The 19645-nt window shown below is 28.4% G+C and overlaps 1 protein-coding gene across 3 annotated transcripts in view; it reads left to right on the forward strand.

Moving 5' to 3' along the window:
* The window catches only part of LOC142222248 (glutamate receptor ionotropic, kainate 2-like), a 79786-nt gene that overhangs the window by 35578 nt on the left and 24563 nt on the right, over positions 1 to 19645 (forward strand). For all 3 annotated transcript variants that reach the window (XM_075292263.1, XM_075292265.1, XM_075292264.1), the window contains exons 10-12: positions 5914 to 6190; positions 12458 to 12659; positions 12733 to 12955. In XM_075292263.1, coding sequence (XP_075148378.1) covers positions 5914 to 6190; positions 12458 to 12659; positions 12733 to 12955 — 702 coding nt within the window. The remainder of the gene's footprint in view (positions 1 to 5913; positions 6191 to 12457; positions 12660 to 12732; positions 12956 to 19645) is intronic.

Here is a 19645-nt window from a genome sequence, read left to right on the forward strand (position 1 = left end):
ACAAAAATTAATTTAAAAAATCTACTATTCAATAAAAAATATTGTAGGGGTTTCAACACCCAGCAGAAAAACTTGGAAGTTCTTCTCAAGGCACAACATTAAAAGAACTTCCAAAAATGCCCTCCCAAAGATGTTCTTTATTTTAACTGCATAGGAAATTCATTTGAGTCAATTTTTCTATAACTCGCTTTTTTCATGTTTTTAATGGGCAATTTATTTTTCTTTTTTGTTTCAAATATGTTAAAAACAGATTCGATTCCTGTAATTATGAGAATAATCCATTTGTCAACATATTTCAAAAGTTGGTTTGAGTTGAGTTAGAGTTTTTTTTTTTGTTTTTTTTTTTTTTACTGATTCTATTGATTAATGATATTTCCACACAATGATTAGTGATCGGCATCCCTAACCAATTATACGGTCCATTGCATGCATATATTCACATTTCCCTCCATTTCTATAAAAAGAGTTGTAATTAATGTCGAAAGAATGGCATACACTGAAAATACATATTTACTTCGATTTTGCGTATTTCTTTGAGGTGTGCAATTGAGTGAAATTCACTCACGAAAACTAAATTCTGTAGCTCTGTTCAGTCTGATTTTTGTTTGGGAGCCACCGTGGTGCAATGGTTAGCATACCCGCCTTGCATACACAAGGTCGTGGGTTCGATTCCTGCTTCGACCGAACACCAAAAAGTTTTTCAGCGGTGGATTATCCCACCTCAGTAATGCTGGTGACATTTCTGAGGGTTTCAAAGCTTCTCTAAGTGGTTTCACTGCAATGTGGAACGCCGTTCGGACTCGGCTATAAAAAGGAGATCCCTTGTCATTGAGCTTAACATGGAATCGGGCAGCACTCAGTGATAAGAGAGGTTCACCAATGTGGTATCACAATGGACTGAATAGTCTAAGTGAGCCTGATACAACGGGCTGCCACCTAACCTAACCTAACCTTGGTTCATCGTCGACGTACTGGACTTTTTCGAACTACAGTGCCTTTAGTCTAAGCTAATTTTGCAATACGTGTTGCATTCTTTAATTATATTTAATTTGTACCAACAAGAGAAAGCTACTACTTCTACAAACGGGAGACTTTAATAGTATAAAAAAAATTATTAAAATTTTTAAGAAAATTTTGTCAAAAATTTATATCTATAAAAAAATATTATCGCAATTTTATTTCAATAGAAAATTTTGTCAAAACTTTATTTCCATAAAAAAATATTATCAAAATTTTATTTCTATAGAAAATTTTGTCAAAATTTTATTTCTATAGAACATTTCTCTAGAACATTTTAAAATATTGTCAAAATTTTATTGGCATAGAAAATTTTGTCTAAATTTTATATTTTATTTCTTAAGAACATTTTGTCAAAAAATTATTTCTATAGAAAATTTTGTCAAAATTTTATTCCTACACAAAATTTTTTCAAAATTTTATTTCTATAGAAAATTTTCTCACAATTTTATTGCTATAGAAAATGTTGTCAAAATTTTATTTTTATAGAACAATTTGTCAAAATATTATTTCTATAGAAATTTTTGTCAAAACTTAATTTCTATAGAAAATTTTCTCAAAATTTTATTTTTATAGAAATTTTTGTCAAAATTTTATATCTATACAAATTTTTGTCAAAATTTTATATCTGCAAAAATTTTTGTCAAAATTTTATTTCTGCAAAAATTTTTTTCAAAATTTTATTTCTATAGAAAAATTTGTCAAAATTTTATTTCTATAGAAAATTTTCTCAAAATTTTATTTCTATAACAAATATTATCAAAATTTTAATTCTATAAAAATTTTGTCAACATTTTATTTCCAAATAATATATTTGTCAAAATTTTATTTCTTTAGAACATTTTAAAATTTTGTCAAAATTTTATTGGTATAGAAAATGTTGTCTAAATTTTGTTGTTTTATATTTGATTTCTTCAGAACATTTTGTCAAAATTTTATTTCTATGGAAAATTTTGAAAAAATTTTATAGAAAATTTTGTTAAATTTTTTTTTCAATAAAAAAATTTGCCAAAATATTATTTCTAGTTTTTTTTTCAAACTTTTATTTTTATAGAAAAATTTGTCAAAATTTTATTTCTATAGAAAATTTTCTCAAAATTTTAATTCATTAGAAAAAATTGTCAAAATATTATTTTTATAGAATTTATTTTTTTTTGTAGAAAATTTTGTCAAAATTTTATTTCTAAAGAATATTTTGTCAAAATTTTATTTTATTTTATAGAAAATTTTGTAAAAATTTTATTTCTATAGAAAAGTTTATTTCTATAGAAAATTTCTTCAAAATTTTATTTCTATTGAAAATTCTGTCACAATTTTATTTCTAAAGAATATTTTGTCATAATTTTAATTCCATAGAACATTTCTATAGAACATTTTAAAATTTTGTCAAAATTATATTGGTATAGAAAATTTTGTCTAAATTTTATTATTTTATATTTTATTTCTTCGGAACTTTTTGTAAAAATTTTATTTCTTTAGAACATTATATCAAAATTTTATTTCTTTACAAAATTTTGTCAAAATTTTATTTCTATAGAAAAAAATTTCTAAATTATTTTTCTATAGAAAAATTTGTCAAAATATTATTTCTATAAAAATTTTTGTTAAAATTATATTTGTCAAAATTTTTTTCTACAGAAAATTTTGTCCAAATTTTATTTTTATAGAATTTTTTTTTTCTACAGAAAAAATTGTCAAATTATTATTTCTATAGAAATTTTTGCCAATTTTTTTTTCTGTAGAAAATCTTGTCAAAATTTTAGTTCTATAGAAATTTTATTTCTATGGAAATGTTTATCAAAATTTTATTTCTATAGAAAATGTGTGAAGTTCTTCTTAGTTGGGGAGAAATATGTTGTCTAAATTTTGTTATTTTATATTTGATTTCTTCAGAACATTTTGTCAAAATTTTATTTCTATGGAAAATTTTGAAAAAATTTTATTTTTATAGAAAATTTTGTTAAATTTTTTTTTTCAATAAAAAATTTGCCAAAATATTATTTCTATTTTGGTTTTTTTTTTTCAAAATTATATTTTTATAGAAAAATTTATAAAAATTGTATTTCTATAGAAAATTTTCTCTAATTATACAATTATTTTTCGAGCTTTATGGACAGATATAGATTAAGGAACATGGTCAATAGAGTCACTGAAAAGAAAACGCCAGATACCAATCTATACACGCCTGGACTGTACATGTTTCGGTTCGGGCGAATGAACCTTTCCACAGCCTTTAGTATAGATCTGGCTGGGAGAGATAACTCAATTTTGGGCCCTTTATGCTAACTCCTTATGGAGGAAACATTTGGGAAATTTCCTCTTACAAATTGAATCATCTTTTCTCCCACTGTACATCATCTTTTCACATAACTTACAAGTCCCTTAATCTTATTTTTATTTCGTTTTGTTACATAGTAATGCAACAACACGAAATTTATTTTTAGAAAGCTAATTTGTTAGAATTCACCTAAGTGGTGAACAGTCGAACAATGCTTATTGTCAAAATTTTGTTTCTATAGAAAATTTTGTCAAAATTTTATTTCTAAAGAATATTTTGTCAAAATTTTATTTTATTTTATAGAAAATATTATTTTATGGAAATTTTTGAAAAAATTTTATTTTTATAGAAAATTTTGTTAAAATTTTTTTTCAATTAAAAAATTTGCCAAAATATTATTTCTATTTTTTTTTTTTTCAAAATTATATTTTTATAGAAAAATTTGTCAAAATTTTATTTCTATTCGAAATTTTCTCAAAATTTTAATTCTATAGAAAAAATTGTCAAAATATTATTTTTTTATTTTTTTAGATTTTTTTTGTAGAAAATTTTGTCAAAATTTCATTTCTATAGAAATTTTATTTCTATAAAAAATATTGTCAAAATTTTGTTTCTATAGAAAATTTTGTCAAAATTTTATTTCTAAAGAATATTTTGTCAAAATTTTATTTTATTTTATAGAAAATTTTGTCAAAATTTTATTTCTATAGAAAAGTTTATTTCTATAGCAAATTTTCTCAAAATTTTATTTCTATAGAAAATTCTGTCAAAATTTTATTTCTAAAGAATATTTTGTCAAAATTTTATTTCCATAGAACATTTTAAAATTTTGTCAAAATTTTATTGGTATAGAAAATTTTATCTAAATTTTATTATTTTATATTTTATTTCTTCAGAACTTTTTGTCAGATTTTTATTTCTTTAGAACATTATGTCAAAATTTTATTTCTTTACAAAATTTTGTCAAAATTTTATTTCTATAGAAAAAAATTTCTAAATTATTTTTCTATAGAAAAATTTATCAAAATATTATTTCTATAAAAATTTTTGTTAAAATTATATTTTTATAGAAAAATTTGTCAAAATTTTGTTCTACAGAAAATTTTGTCAAAATTTTTTTTTATAGATATTTTTTTTCCACAGAAAAAATTATTATTTCTATATAAATTTTTGCCAATTTTTTTCTGTAGAAAATCTTGTCAAAATTTTAGTTCTATAGAAATTTTATTTCTATGGAAATTTTTATCAAAATTTTATTTCTATAGAAAATGTGTGAAGTTCCTTCTTAGTTGGGGAGAAATATTTTGCCAAATCTAGCAAAACATAAAGAATTCTATCAATCTACCAAACAGTAAAAAAAATCTACAAGTTTTTGTAGAATTCTACCAAAAATTCCAGCCAACTGTAGAGCAATAAATTCCCCACATGAATAACTTTACTTCCCAGCAAAAAACAACGTCGCCAAAAAAGTGCTTAAAATTTGTTTGAATCCGGAAATGGGGCAGAAGCTCTCAATCTAACACGGGCTTATCATGGGATGGACGTCCACTATTTCAACAGATATTGCATTGAATTTGCATCACTTCTTATGGTATTTTGGATGTGAATTTTCATTTTTTTATGATTTTGAATGCATTTTTACGCTTGTCTGAAACAATTTTTCTAGAATTTTTGCAACAAAATTTAAATAAATTTTACCATTTTATTAATTCTTACTCTGTTTTTAACATATCTGAAACAAAAAAAAAGTTAAAAGTATCCATTAAAAATATGAAAAAAGCAAAAATATGAAAAATAATTTAATAAAAGAATATCCTGTTTTTAGAAGTTCTTTCAAAGTTGGGCCTTTGGAAAAACTTCCATTTTTTTGTTGCTTAGTTCTTTATGTGATGGAACAAAATCCTTTCGTAATCTTTTAAACAATAAAATAAATTGTCACTGGAATAAATCTCTCAGCTGTCATGCGAGCGGCTTAGAAATGATAGTGACCAGAAGTCAAGTACAATATCAGCCACACTGCACTGTGTTACCAATATATCCAATGTCAATAGATGCAATATGGCAATAAATGAATTTTGAATGGCATCATCTCTTTGCTCTTTGCCTAGAGACTCAAATACATGATGGATGGTTTATAACCGTTATCATATTTTATCACAAGGATGTAAAATATTTTCTCTCAGTGTATATCTCATTAATAACTGGAAATACTATAGAGTTAAGTATGAAAGAATAGAATCGTTGTATCACTTCTCTTTGCCATACATGTCAGAATGAATAACTCAGCCTCACAATATATTTCCTCTAATGATGATGATGATGGTGATGAGGACAATGATGGGGCAACACTTGCGGAAAAAACTGCATCAACGCCATTGCAATAGTCGTAGTGTTGGCATTTATCCACAGCACAATAATAGCTAGCTCTAGCAATGAGTCCTAGTTAACTGTAACATTGACATTAAACAAACCCTGCTTAGAGAGAGAGAGAGTCCTGTGTGAGAGTCCTTGAATATGCTTTTCAAAAACCAAGCCCAAGAGTAACCAATTTATTCAACCGAGTTAGAGTCCTTTTTAACTTCTTTTTTCTTTTTGGTATTTTTCTCCTTTCCTTACAGGCATTGCAATTTTATTTCGCAAACCCATGAAGGAGCCACCAAAATTGTTCTCCTTTATGTCACCATTTTCTGGTGACGTTTGGCTATGGTTGGGCATTGCTTATGTTGCGGTATCGTTGAGTATGTTTGTCCTGAGTCGTCTGTCACCACCGGAATGGGATAATCCGTATCCTTGCATCGAAGAGCCTACGGAACTGGAGAACCAATTTACGTTTATTAATTGCTTTTGGTATGCCATGGGAACGTTATTGCAACAAGGCTCTGAATTAGCCCCAAAGTAAGTATATGCAAAAATTTTTGTGGTAGTGATGATACATTGCCTTGCAAGGGCATGGTGTTGGTTTGTGAAAGGACATCTCTGTTAACGATTGTGGCCATGAATAGCAGGCAGAGTTAAATTTACATTTTAATTTCATTGGAATGTATGCATATCCATCCGGATGGGGCCGGATAAATATTTAACCTACAAAATAAATTGATGATTTATTTTTAAACATTTTCGCCTTAACTCGATGATTATGATGATATCTGTCCCCACTCGCAGGCACACTCACGACGGAAAAATCTAACTCACACGCAATATATTTGGTTGAACTCACGAACAGAAAGCCATACTCACGTACGAAAAACTTTTGGAGACTCACTTTCACGATCAGAAAAGTCGCGACTCATGAATAATGTTGTGACTCGCGAAAAATTTAGTTAGGGGATGTGGTGAAAAACGAAAATCGCGCAGCCACTAAAATTTAAAGCGTCATTATGTATTTGAGCAGGATTATTTTCGTGATCGTATTTTTTCGAAATTCGGTAATCAGCATATTCACAAAGAGATTATTTTCGTCACGTACGACAGTTGGTTGGTTAATCACGCACATTCACGCCATTGTCAACAGCGTGACTCACCGTTCTTCAAAAATGATACCACGGTGCAACCCAACACACCGAAATTTATCAAAATATAGTGAATGATATGAACCCCCCATCTTTGTCTAATGTCTAAAAATTTTGCCCTCGAATTTGATTAAAATCGGTGGACCGATTTATCTTCTTACACTGATTACCGGTTTTGATGAAAACCTCATTTTCAGTGAAGCGTTGAAAGCGGTGTCTTCAAAACAACCGGCAAAATAATTGAACGCCTACTATCCAACACTTGATATAGAGTGATCGAAAGCGGTGGATAAAAACCGGTAGGTCGGTTGCCTTTTAACACCGATTGTCGACTTTGATGGAAGTTCCATTTTCGGTGGACCGCTGGAACCATTGTCTTCATGACATTGATATTAATAAAACATTTTGTAACGTGGTTTTCTTCGTGGACTGAGGTAGGCCAGTGGCCGTCCAGGATTACCTTTTAAGGATCCACAAACCTTAAATAATAACACACCGCAAAGGAATGCCGGTTTTATTAACAATTCTTACTTATTTACAATATAACTGTGGGTAAGGGCAATGAGTGGGCTGAAGGGACGGCGACGACTATGAAGAACTATGGGCTGCGCTGGGTTGGACGATGACGAGGACTGGTGCAATTCTAGTTGGTGACAACGATGTTGAAATGGTACGAAGCTAGCTGACGACGACGATGAATGGTCGATGTTGCCTGGTGATGAAACGGTGTCGGTGAATTGGCTAGTGACGATGATGAAACGGTGTCGGTGGGTTGGCTGGTGACAATGATGAAACGGTGTCGGTGGGTTGGCTGGTGACAATGATGAAACGGTGTCGGTGATAGGACAGGGTGATGCTAACTGGTGACGACGGCGAATCTTAGGTTGTCGGCTGGTGTCGACGAAGAAGCGCTGTCGGGAGAACGGTGTGACGTTGACTGGTGACGGTGAAGAGACGGTATGATGCTGTCGTGTCGGTCGCCGATGCTCGTGTACGGGGGTAGCGATGGTGTTGGGCCAACTGGTGTTCGGGAAACGGGGTTGACGAAGGTGTCGGGTAGGTTGTGCTCTTATACGGGGATGACGATGATGTTTGGCCGACGGTATTCGTGTGCGTAGATGACGATGGTGTCAGGTCGGTGATGTTCGAATACGGAGATGACGATGGTGTCAGGTCGGTGATGTTCGAATACGGAGATGACGATGGTGTCGGGCCGATGGTGTGCGGAAATGGCGATGGTATCGGGCCAATGGTGTTCGTGTGCGGAGAAGGCGATGGTATCGGACTGATGGTGTTCGTGTGCGGTAATGACGAGTGTGTCGGGCCGATGGTTCTCGTATACGAGGATGACGATGGTGTCGGGCCGATGGTACTCGTGTCGGTTTCTGTAACGAGAAGAGGGAAAGGGAAAAGGATTCGGCTATACTAGCACTTAAATGATGCGAACGAACCGCGTAAGCAGCCGAACTGCGTAAGTGAACGAATCACGTAAGCGGACGAACCGCGTAAGAAGCCGAACTGCGTAAGCGAACGAATCGCGTAAGCGGACGAACCGCGTAAGCAGCCGAACTGCGTAAGCGAGCGAATCGCGTAAGCGTAATAACCCCGAACTGCGTAAGTCAACGAATCGTGTAAGCGGACGAACCGCGTAAGCAGCCGAACTGCGTAAGCGAACGAATCGCGTAAGCGGACGGACCGCGTTAGTAGGGTGCTAGTATAGCCTTAGGGTGGAAGGGGGGTTGGAGTAGGTAGTGGGAAGTGCTGGTTAATTACAAGGATTGGATTGCCGCGCTAGGGGGGTGCTAGTATAGCCTTAGGGTGGAAGGGGGGTTGGAGTAGGTAGTGGGAAGTGACGGTTAATTACAAGGATTAGATTGCGAACGAATCGCGTTAATTACAATCGGGATACGAATGAATTGCGTTAGGATGAATCGGGTGCTGCTATCGGAAGTTCGGCTGCGGTCGGTGCCACTCGCTTTACTACTCGTCAAGCCTCGGTTAATTCATCCCATCATCCCGACAAACCCATATTCTTGTCGGGACTGTAGTGACACCAACCGAATGGGAATTATCAACGTATCATTCAAAAACGTGGAGTGATGAAAGTAACCTCACTTCGATACCACTTGTACTTTATGCAAGTAATGACAACTTTTTCCATGCGTACAGAGACGCAAAGCAAGTAAGTGGGTACAGTGGTACGAAGGGGGGAAAATGGGGAAATTAAATTAAAAGAGGTAGAGTGGTACGAGGGTAAAATTAGGGAGCGTGAAATATGGGTTCAGTTTATATGGGGCCTATATACCATACAGCGCAAACTCTGAGAAGTGGACACCCACGGTTTTGTCCATATTTGGGAGGTGTCCAGTTATGGGAGGTTAAATTAACGGCCCACCAAAAAAGCGTCGCCAAAAAAGTAGTTTAAAAAAATTTTTCTATAGAAATAAAATTTTGACAAAATTTTATATAGAAATAAAATTTTAACAAAATTTTCTATAGAAATAAAATTTTGACAAAATTTTCTATAGAAATAAAATTTTAACAAAATTTTCTATAAAAATAAAATTTTGATAAAAATTTCTATAGAAATAAAATGTTGACAAAATGTTCTATAGAAATAACATGTTGACAAATTTTTCTATAGAAATAAATTTTTGACAAAATTTTCTATAGAAATAATATTTTTACAAAATTTTCTATATAAATTTTCTTATGGAAATAAAATTTTGACAAAATTTTCTAAAGAAATAAAATTTTGACAAAATTTTCTATAGAAATAAAAATTTTCTATAGAAATAAAATTTTGACAAAATTTTCTATAGAAATAAATTTTTGACAAAATTTTCTCTAGAAATAAAATTTTGAAAAATTTTCTATAGAAATAAAATTTTGATAAAATTTTCTATAGAAATAAAATTTTGATAAAATTTTCTATAGAAATAAAATTTTAGCAAAATTTTGTGTAGAACTATAATTTTGACAAAATTTTCTATAGAAATAAAATTTTGACAAAATGGTCTATAGAAATAAAATTTTGACAAAAGTTTCTTATTGAAATAAAATTTTGACAAAATTTTCTATAGAAATAAAATTTTTCGTTGACCTTTTTATTTATCTTTAAGAGTTATTTTTCATAGTTTCGGCTATAGGTCGATTAAAAAACATAGATATGATGCTTTTCTTTTATTTTTATTTCCAATATTTCGGTTGACTTCGTCAAAACCGTTTTCAAGGATTTGTTCTGGTGTACACAGCTTCACACTCTGTGAATATTGGAAATAAAAATAAAAGAAAAACATCATATCTATGTTTTTTAATCGACCTATATATGAAAAATAACTCTTAGAAATACAATTTTGACAAAATTTTCTATAGAAATAAAATTTTGAAAAATTTTTCTATAGAAATAAAATTTTGACAAAATTTTATTTAGAAATAAAATTTTAATATAATTTTCTATAGAAATAAAATTTTGACAAAATTTTCTATAGAAATAAAATTTTGACGAAATGTTCTATAGAAATAAAATTTTGACAAATTTTCTATAGAAATAAAATTTTGACAAAATTTTCTATAGAAATAAAATTTTAACAAAATTTTCTATAAAAATAAAATTTTGATAAAAGTTTCTATAGAAATAATTTGCTATAGAAATAACATTTTGACAAATTTTTCTATAGAAATAAATTTTTGACAAAATTTTCTATAGAAATAACATTTTTACAAAATTTTCTATATAAATAAAATTTTGACAAAATTTTCTATAGAAATAAAATTTTGACAAAATTTTCTATAGAAATAAAATTTTGACTAAATTTTATATAAAAATAAAATTTTAACATAATTTTCTATATAAATAAAATTTTTACAAAATGTTCTATAGAAATTAAATTTTGACGAAATTTTCTATAGAAATAAAATTTTGACAAAATTTTCTATAGAAATAAAATTTTGACAAAATTTTCTATAGAAATAAAATTTTAACAAAATTTTCTATAAAAATAAAATTTTGATAAAAATTTCTATAGAAATAATTTGCTATAGAAATAACATTTTGACAAATTTTTCTATAGAAATAAATTTTTGACAAAATTTTCTATAGAAATAACATTTTTACAAAATTTTCTATATAAATAAAATTTTGACAAAATTTTCTATATAAATAAAATTTTGACAAAATTTTCTATAGAAATAAAATTTTGACAAAATTTTCTATAGAAATAAAATTTTGACTAAATTTTATATAAAAATAAAATTTTAACATAATTTTCTATATAAATAAAATTTTTACAAAATGTTCTATAGAAATTAAATTTTGACGAAATTTTCTATAGAAATAAAATTTTGACAAAATTTTCTATAGAAATAAAATTTTGACAAAATTTTATATAGAAATAAAATTTTGACAAAATTTTCTAAAGAAATAAAATTTTGACAAAATTTTCTATAGAAATAAAAATTTTCTATAGCAATAAAATTTTGACAAAATTTTCTATAGAAATAAATTTTTGACAAAATTTTCTATAGAAATAAAATTTTGACAACATTTTCTATAGAAATAAAATTTTGACAAAATTTTCTATAGAAATAAAATTTTGACAAAATTTTCTATAGAAATAAAATTTTGACAAAATTTTCTATAGCTTAACATTGAATCGGGCAGCACTCAGTGATAAGAGAGAAGTTCACCAATGTGGTATCACAATGGACTGAATAGTCTAAGTGTGCCTGATACATCGGGCTGCCACCTAACCTTCTATAGAAATAAAATTTTGACAAAATTTTCTATAGAAATAAAAATTTTCTATAGAAATAAAATTTTGACAAAATTTTCTATAGAAATAAATTTTTGACAAAATTTTCTCTAGAAAAAATTTTGACAAAATTTTCTATAGAAATAAAATTTTGACAAAATTTTCTATAGAAATAAAATTTTGACAAAATTTTCTATAGAAATACAATTTTGACAAAATTTTCTATAGAAATAAAATTTTGACAAAATTTTCTATAGAAATAAAATTTTGACAAAATTTTATATAGAAATAAAATTTTAACATAATTTTCTATAGAAATAAAATTTTGACAAAATTTTCTATAGAAATAAAAATTTGACGAAATTTTCTATAGAAATAAAATTTTGACAAATTTTCTATAGAAATAAAATTTTGACAAAATTTTCTATAGAATTAAAATGTTGACAAAATTTTCTATAGAAATAAAATTTTGAAAAAAATTTTCTATAGAAATAAAATTTTGACAAAATTTGCTATAGAAATAAAATTTTGACAAAATTTTCTATAGAAATAAAATTTTGACAAAATTTTCTATAGAAATAAAATTTTGACAAAATTTTCTATAGAAATAAAATTTTGACATATTTTCTATAGAAATAAAATTTTGACAATATTTTCTATAGAAATAAAATTTTGACGAAATTTTCTATAGAAATAAAATTTTGACAAAATTGTCTATAGGAATAAAATGTTGACAATTTTTTTTTATAGAAATATAATCTTGCCAAAATGTTCTATGGAAATAAAATAGTGACACATTTTCTATAGAAATAAAATTTTGACAAACTTTTCTTATGGAAACAAAATTTGCTTTAGAAATAAAATTTCAAATCGCCTACACAATGTTTTTCCTTTTCCAGAGGATTTTCCACGAGGGCAGCAGCTTCATTTTGGTATTTCTTCACATTGATTTTGGTATCATCCTACACAGCCAATTTGGCTGCCTTCTTAACAATCGAATCTCTAAGTACCCCAATTGAGAATGTTGAAGATTTGGCAGCAAATAAAGGTGGAGTAAATTATGGAGCAAAGTTGGGTGGAAGTACGTCGACATTTTTTAAGGTAAGTTTGCAGTGAATTTGTCGCCACTTTTCGAGAATCTAATGGTAACCCCTTGCCGCTCGTTTACATAAAGGATGCTAAATATCCCACCTATCAAAAAATGAATGAGTTCATGCAAAGCCATCCGGAGTACATGACATCCACCAATGCTGAAGGTGTTAACCGTGTCGAAAATGAGAATTACGCTTTTCTAATGGAGTCCACGACAATTGAATACATTACCGAACGTCGATGTAGTCTCACACAAGTTGGTTCTTTATTGGATGAGAAAGGATATGGCATTGCAATGCGTAAAAGTAAGTGCTAACTCAACTAGGGATATCAAAGACGAAAATTGCCTATTCAATTAATCGGCTTTTTTTAAAAACATAATCTTGCAAAATTTGAAGAAAAGTTTACCAAAAATCTACCAAATTCGAAAAAAAAAACAACATTTTCAAATTTTTTATCAAATTTTGGTGGTTAGTATGAAAAAATGTTTTTTCTTCGAAAAAACATGTTTCTTTTTATATTTTAGCACTTTATTTGAATATTTTCAGTATTATATATTTTGATCCTATTAGCGACAATTTCCGTGTGTATAAATATCCCTTGAATTGTGTGTCCAATTTTAAATGTTTTAAAAATTCTACCTTACACAAACAACAGAAAGTGACTACTTCTACAAAAACAATTTCTTAGAATATTTTGTCACAATTTTATTCCTATAGAATTTTTTCCTCAAAGTTTATTTCTATAGAAAATTTATTCAAAATTTTATTTCTATAGAAAATTTTGTCCAAATTTTATTTCTATAAAAGGTGTTGTCAAAATTTTAGTTCCTTCAAAAGTTTTGTCTAAATTTTATTTCTATAGAAAATTTTGTCAAACATTTACTTCAATAAAAAATGTTGTCAAAAATTTATGTTTATAGCAAATTTTGTCAAAATGTTATTACTATATAAACTTTTGTCATAATTTTATTTCTTCTGAAAATGTTGTCAACATTTTATTTCTGTAGAAAATTTTGTCCAAATTTTATTGCTATAGAAAATTTTGTCAAAATTTTATTTTCAATTCAATTCAATATTTTATTCATAATCTATAAGCCGTAAAAGGACCAAATTGATTAAAGAGTAATGTATCATGGCATTAAGATTCACTTATATATAACATAAGGTAAAAAAATCTTAATACTAATCTCTTAATACTAAAAAAAAATAAAAAAAAGTAGGAATGTTCATGAATATGAATTATATATCTAAGAAATTTTGTAAAAATTTTATTTCTATAGAATATTTTATTAAAATCTTATTTCTGTAGAATATTTTGTCAACATTTTATTTCTATAAAAAATTTTGTCAAACTTTAATTTCTAAAGAAAATTTTGTCAAAATTTTATTTTCAGTTCAATATTTTGTTCATAATCTAAAAGCCGTAAAAGGTTGCATTACAGAGTAGTTTATCATGACACTAAGATTCATTTATATATAACATAAGGTTAAAAAAAAATCTTACTATTAATCTCTTAATACTAAAAAAAAAATAAAAAAAGTGGAATGTTCATGGATATGAATTATTTCTCTCGAAAATTTTGTAAAAATTTTATTTCTATAGAATATTTTGTCAAAATTTTATTTCTGTAGAATATTTTGTCAAAATTTTATTTCTATAAAATATTTTGTAAAAATTTTATTTCAATAGAATATTTTCTCAAAATTTTATTTTTACAGAAAATTTAGTCAAAATTTTATTTCTATAGAAAATTTTGTCTACATTTTTATTCTATAGAAAATTTTGTCAAAAATTTATTTTTATAACAAATTTTGTCAACATTTTATTTCTGTAGAAAATTTGGTCAAAATTTTATTATAGAAATTTTTTCTTTTTTCTCTAGGGAATTTTATCAAAATGTTATTTCTGTAGAAAATTTTGTCAAAATTTTATTTCTATGAAAGATTTGTCGAAATTTTTTTCTATGGAAAAATTTGTCAAAATATTATTTCTCTAGAAATTTTTGTCACAATTTTATTTCTATAGAAAATTTTGTCAAAATTTTATTTCAATAGAAAATTTGTTCAAACCTTTATCTCTACAGAAAATTTTGTAAAAATTTTATATCTATTTGTCAAAATTTTATTTATATAGAAAATTTTGTCAAAATTTTATTTCTATATAAAATTTTGTCAAAATTTCATTTCTATCGAAAATATTGTGAAAATTTTATATCTATGGAAAATATTGTCAAAATTTTATTTCTATAGAAAATATTGTCAAAATTTTATTTTTATAGAAAATATTGTCAACATTTTATTTCTATAGAAAATATTGTCAACATTTTATTTTTATAGAAAATGTTGTCAAAATTTTATTTCTAAAGTAAATTTTGTCAAAATTTTATTTCTATAGAAAATTTTGTCAAAATTTTATATCTATAGTAAATTTTGTCAAAATTTTATTTCTATAGTAAATTTTGTCAAAATTTTACTTCTACAGAAAATTTGTTCAAAATTTTATTTCTACAGAAAATTTTGTCAAAATTTTATTTCTACAGAACATTTTACTTCTGTAGAAAAAAGTGTCAAGATTTTATTTCTATCAAAAACATTTTCAAAATTTTATTTTTATAGAAAATTTTGTCAAAATTTCATTTCTATCGAAAATATTGTGAAAATTTTATTTCTATGGAAAATATTGTCAAAATTTTATTTCTATAAAAAATTTTGTCAAAATTTTATTTCTATAGAAAAGTTTGACGAAATTTTATTTCTATAAAAAATTTTGCCCAAATTTTATTTCTATAGAAAATTTTGTCCAAAGTTTATTTCTATAGAAAATTTTGTCAAAATTTTATGTCTATAGTAAATTTTGTCCAATTTTTTTTTTTTTTTTTATAAAAAATTTTGTGAAAACTTTATTTCTTTAGAAAATTTTGTAAAAATTTTATTTCTATAGAAAATTTTATTTCCCTAAAAAATTTTTTCAAAATTTTACGTCTATAGAAAATTTTGACTAAATTTTATTTCCATAGAAAATTTTGTCAAGATTTTATTTCTACAGAAAACTTTTAAAAATTTTATTTATTTAGAAAATGTGGTTATATTTCCCAGTGCTTCAAAGCTTATTTAATTGTTTTCACCGCAATGTAAAACACCGTTCGAACTCGACTAAAAAAAGAGGTCCCTTATCATTGAACTATACATAGAATCGGCTAGCACGCATTTTAATTTCACAACTGTGATATTACAATGTTTTTTTTTATACCCTAAACCACATAGTGGTCCCGGTATAATAAATGTGCCTACCAGAAATATAGATTTTAGACCCCATACAATATATACCGATCGACACAGAATCACCTCCTGAGTCGATCTAGCGCTTGGTGTCCGTCCATGTATTTGTTGTTCACAGGATTCCGTTCGCAATTATTAACAGATTTTGATTAAATTTGGTACAGTGTGTTTTTTGGGTACAAGAACGAACGCTGTTGAATTTGGAAGAAATCGAATCAAATTTAGATATAGCTACCATATATATGTATCGCCCGATTTCGACAAATGGGGTAACGTTGCGCTTTTTACCAACCGATTATCGAATTATCAAATTTGGCGCAAAGTAATATTTTTTCATTACCCTTCAAGCGTACAAAATTTCATCGGAATCGGTTCAGATTTAGATATAGATATAGCACCCATATGTATGTACCGCCCGATTTTCCCAAATTTGGCCACAAAACCCTTAGTTATTACCCGATCTAACTCAAATTTAACAAAAGGTAACCTTCTGTGGTATCAACCAAACCTGCTAAATATCATCCAAATCGGTTCAGATTTAGATATAGCTCCCATATATATGCATCGCCCGATCTTCAAAAATTTGCCATAATAACCCTATTTTTTACCATAATTGCCTTATTTATTACCCGATCTTACTAAAATTTTGCACACTATAACCTTATATTGCATCAATCAAACGTGCCAAATTATATTAAAATCGGTTCAAATTTAGATATAGCTTCCATATATATGTATTACACGATTTTGAAAAATTTGCCCCTAATAACAATATTTTTGGCACTATTATCAGATCTTACTCAAATTTAGCACAAGTTAACCTTCTGTGGTATCAATCAAACTTGCCAAATATTATCCATATTGGTTCAGAATTAGATATAGCTCCCATATATATTCATCGCTCTATTTTTCCAAAGTTTGCCATAATACTCTTGTTTATTAACCAACGTTACTTAAATTTCAAATTTTGATGTATTAGACGATCTATTTAGCGCTTGGTGTCCGTCCGTCCGTCCGTCCGTCTGTCCATGTATTTGTTGTTCACAGGATTCCGGTCGCAATTATTAACCGATTTTGATGAAATTTGGTACAGGGAGTTTTTTGGGCACAAGGACAAACGCTATTGAATTTGGAAGAAATCGGATCAAATTTAGATATAGCTCCCATATATATGTATCGCCCGATTTCGACAAATGGGGTCACGTTGCGCTTTTTTTCAAACGGATCGTCACCAAATTTGGCAAAAGCTAATCTTTTCCATCGACCTTCAAGTCTGCAAAGTTTCATCCAAATCGGTTCAGATTTAGATATAGCTCTCATATATATGTATCGCCCGATTTTTCTAAATTTGGCCATAAAACCCTTATTTATCAACCGATCTTACTCAAATTTGGGTAAATGTAGTCTTCTATAGCACTAACTATATGTGCAAAAAATTATCGAAATCGGTTCAGATTTTGCTATAGCTCCCATATATATGTACCGCCCGATTTTTTTAATTTGGCCATAAAACCCTTATTTATCAACCGATCTTACTCAAATTTGGCTAATTGTTGTCTTCTATAGCACTGACTATATGTGCAAAAAATCATCGAAATCGGTTCAGATTTAGATATAGCTCCCATATATATGTATAGCCCGATTTTCCCAAATTTGGCCATAGAACTCTTATTTATTAACCAATCTTACTAAAAGTTGGCTAGATCCAGTCGTCTATAGTACTAACTATATGTGCAAAATTTCATCGAAATCGGTTCAGATGTAGATATAGCTCCCATATATGTATCACCCGATTTTGAAAAATTCGCCCCTAATAACCTTATTTTTGACCGTAGAGGCCTCATTTCTTAACTGATCTTACTCAAATTTTGCACAAGGTAACCTTTTGCGGTATTAATCAAACCAGCAAAATATTATGCAAATTGGTTCAGATTTAGATATAGCTTCCATATATATGCATCGCTCGATTTTCCCAAATTTGGCCATAGTAATCTTATTTATTAACCAATATTACTCAAATTTCAAATTTTGATGTACTAGCCGATCGTACTTGTAGCTCTTACATAAGGATATTGCTCGATTTTTACAAATTTGTATTTATTACCCACACTAATTTAACGATTTTCTCTTTTTTAATAATGGGCTCAATATTAGTGGCATACAAACTCCGTAGGTGCAATATATGTAGGGTTTTTTCTAATATTTAGCGTCCCCTTAATTTTCTTAAATATGCAACTGCGGTTTATCTCCCAGACCTATATGTTACCCCACAAATGCTTATGATTACTAATTCTGTAATGGTGGTTTAGGGTATGATATAGTCGGCCCCGCCCGACTTTCTACTTTACTTACTTGTTTTTTTTTTTTGTTTTTTTTTTTTTGTTTTTTTTTTTTTTCACTATTAAAAGTCGTTTGGCCAGCATAAAAATTCGATTAGTATCTTTTACGAAGATATTTTTTTAAAGAAGAAACCACAAAAATCGACTTGGAAAGTCGACTGTTTTAAGATTTAAAAAAGTCGATCGATTTATTCTGACTTTTTTTATTCTGATTACAATCCCTATTACTTGGCCTGAATCCATGTCAGAGATAGAGTCCTCACAAAACAGTTTTTTTAGTTGTTGTTGCTGCCTGTTTCAAATGGTAACAAGATTTTGGTTTAATGTCGTGTTGACGAGTGACATCCAATCGAGCTTTAGGCATGAGCCTTGAGATTACAGTGTATTTGTAATGCTGTGGTGTGCGTGCGTATGTGTGTACAAATAAAAGTGGTTGCTTAGGAACATTGCTTCACAAAGCTTAATTGCCGAGCATATACAACAGTTTCCACTGCATTACTGATGGTCCTTGAGTTGCATAGTCGTCTCATGGACCACGTTGGTATTCATTCAAGCATAAGCTTGTTTCAATGTTGCTTCAATGATGGTTTAAAGCAGCCCGTGTTTTGTCATCAAGTGCATTCAAAGATGTGCAGATTGTTTGGGAACATTAAAGGCTGAATGTGAATTAATCGCTAATTTATAGCTTACTTTAAAGCATGTTCAGATTTGTGTCTATATATTTAACAAATATGGAGTAAATATTATATGTATGACCACTATGATGTTCTATTTAGATGTACAAGCAAGATATCAGAGGTCCGTAATGTTAAACTAAAAAAGTGTACATGGATTTGCCCTTGGGGATTTTGGTATTGATCTCTCAACAAACTTAAACCAAAGACTGAAAATCGGTATATCACAATCTATCAATACGCCCCATATTCGGCTTACTTATGTGTGGACCCAAAATACCTCTCGATTATGATTTTCAGGCAAATCGCGTAAAAATTGGGACGTCTACACGCTTAAAGGGTGATACGGTCAAAATTTGGTCAAGGGAAAATGCGTGTAAATCGGTGAAATCGTTTATTTAAAAAATCAAATTAAATTTCTTTTTCAAGTTCAATTAGTATAAAATTCAGGAAAAATATTCAGTTAGGCTTTCGCTTTTCCAAATCCGAATTGCCAGGCCTCACGCTTGACACCTGCCATCAGATTTTGTAAAGCCACCTTGTCCACCTTCTTCGCCGCAGAAAGCCAGTTTGCCTTGAACTGCTGCTCGTCCTTAGCAGTTTTTTGGTCTTCTTTAGGTTCCGCTCGACAATAGCCCAGTATTTCTCAATTGGGCGGAGCTCTGGCGTGTTGGGAGGGTTCTTGTCCTTGGGAACCACCT

The sequence above is a fragment of the Haematobia irritans genome, chromosome 1 (genome assembly GCF_050003625.1).
Source record: "Haematobia irritans isolate KBUSLIRL chromosome 1, ASM5000362v1, whole genome shotgun sequence".
NCBI classification, from domain to species: Eukaryota; Metazoa; Arthropoda; class Insecta; order Diptera; family Muscidae; genus Haematobia; species Haematobia irritans.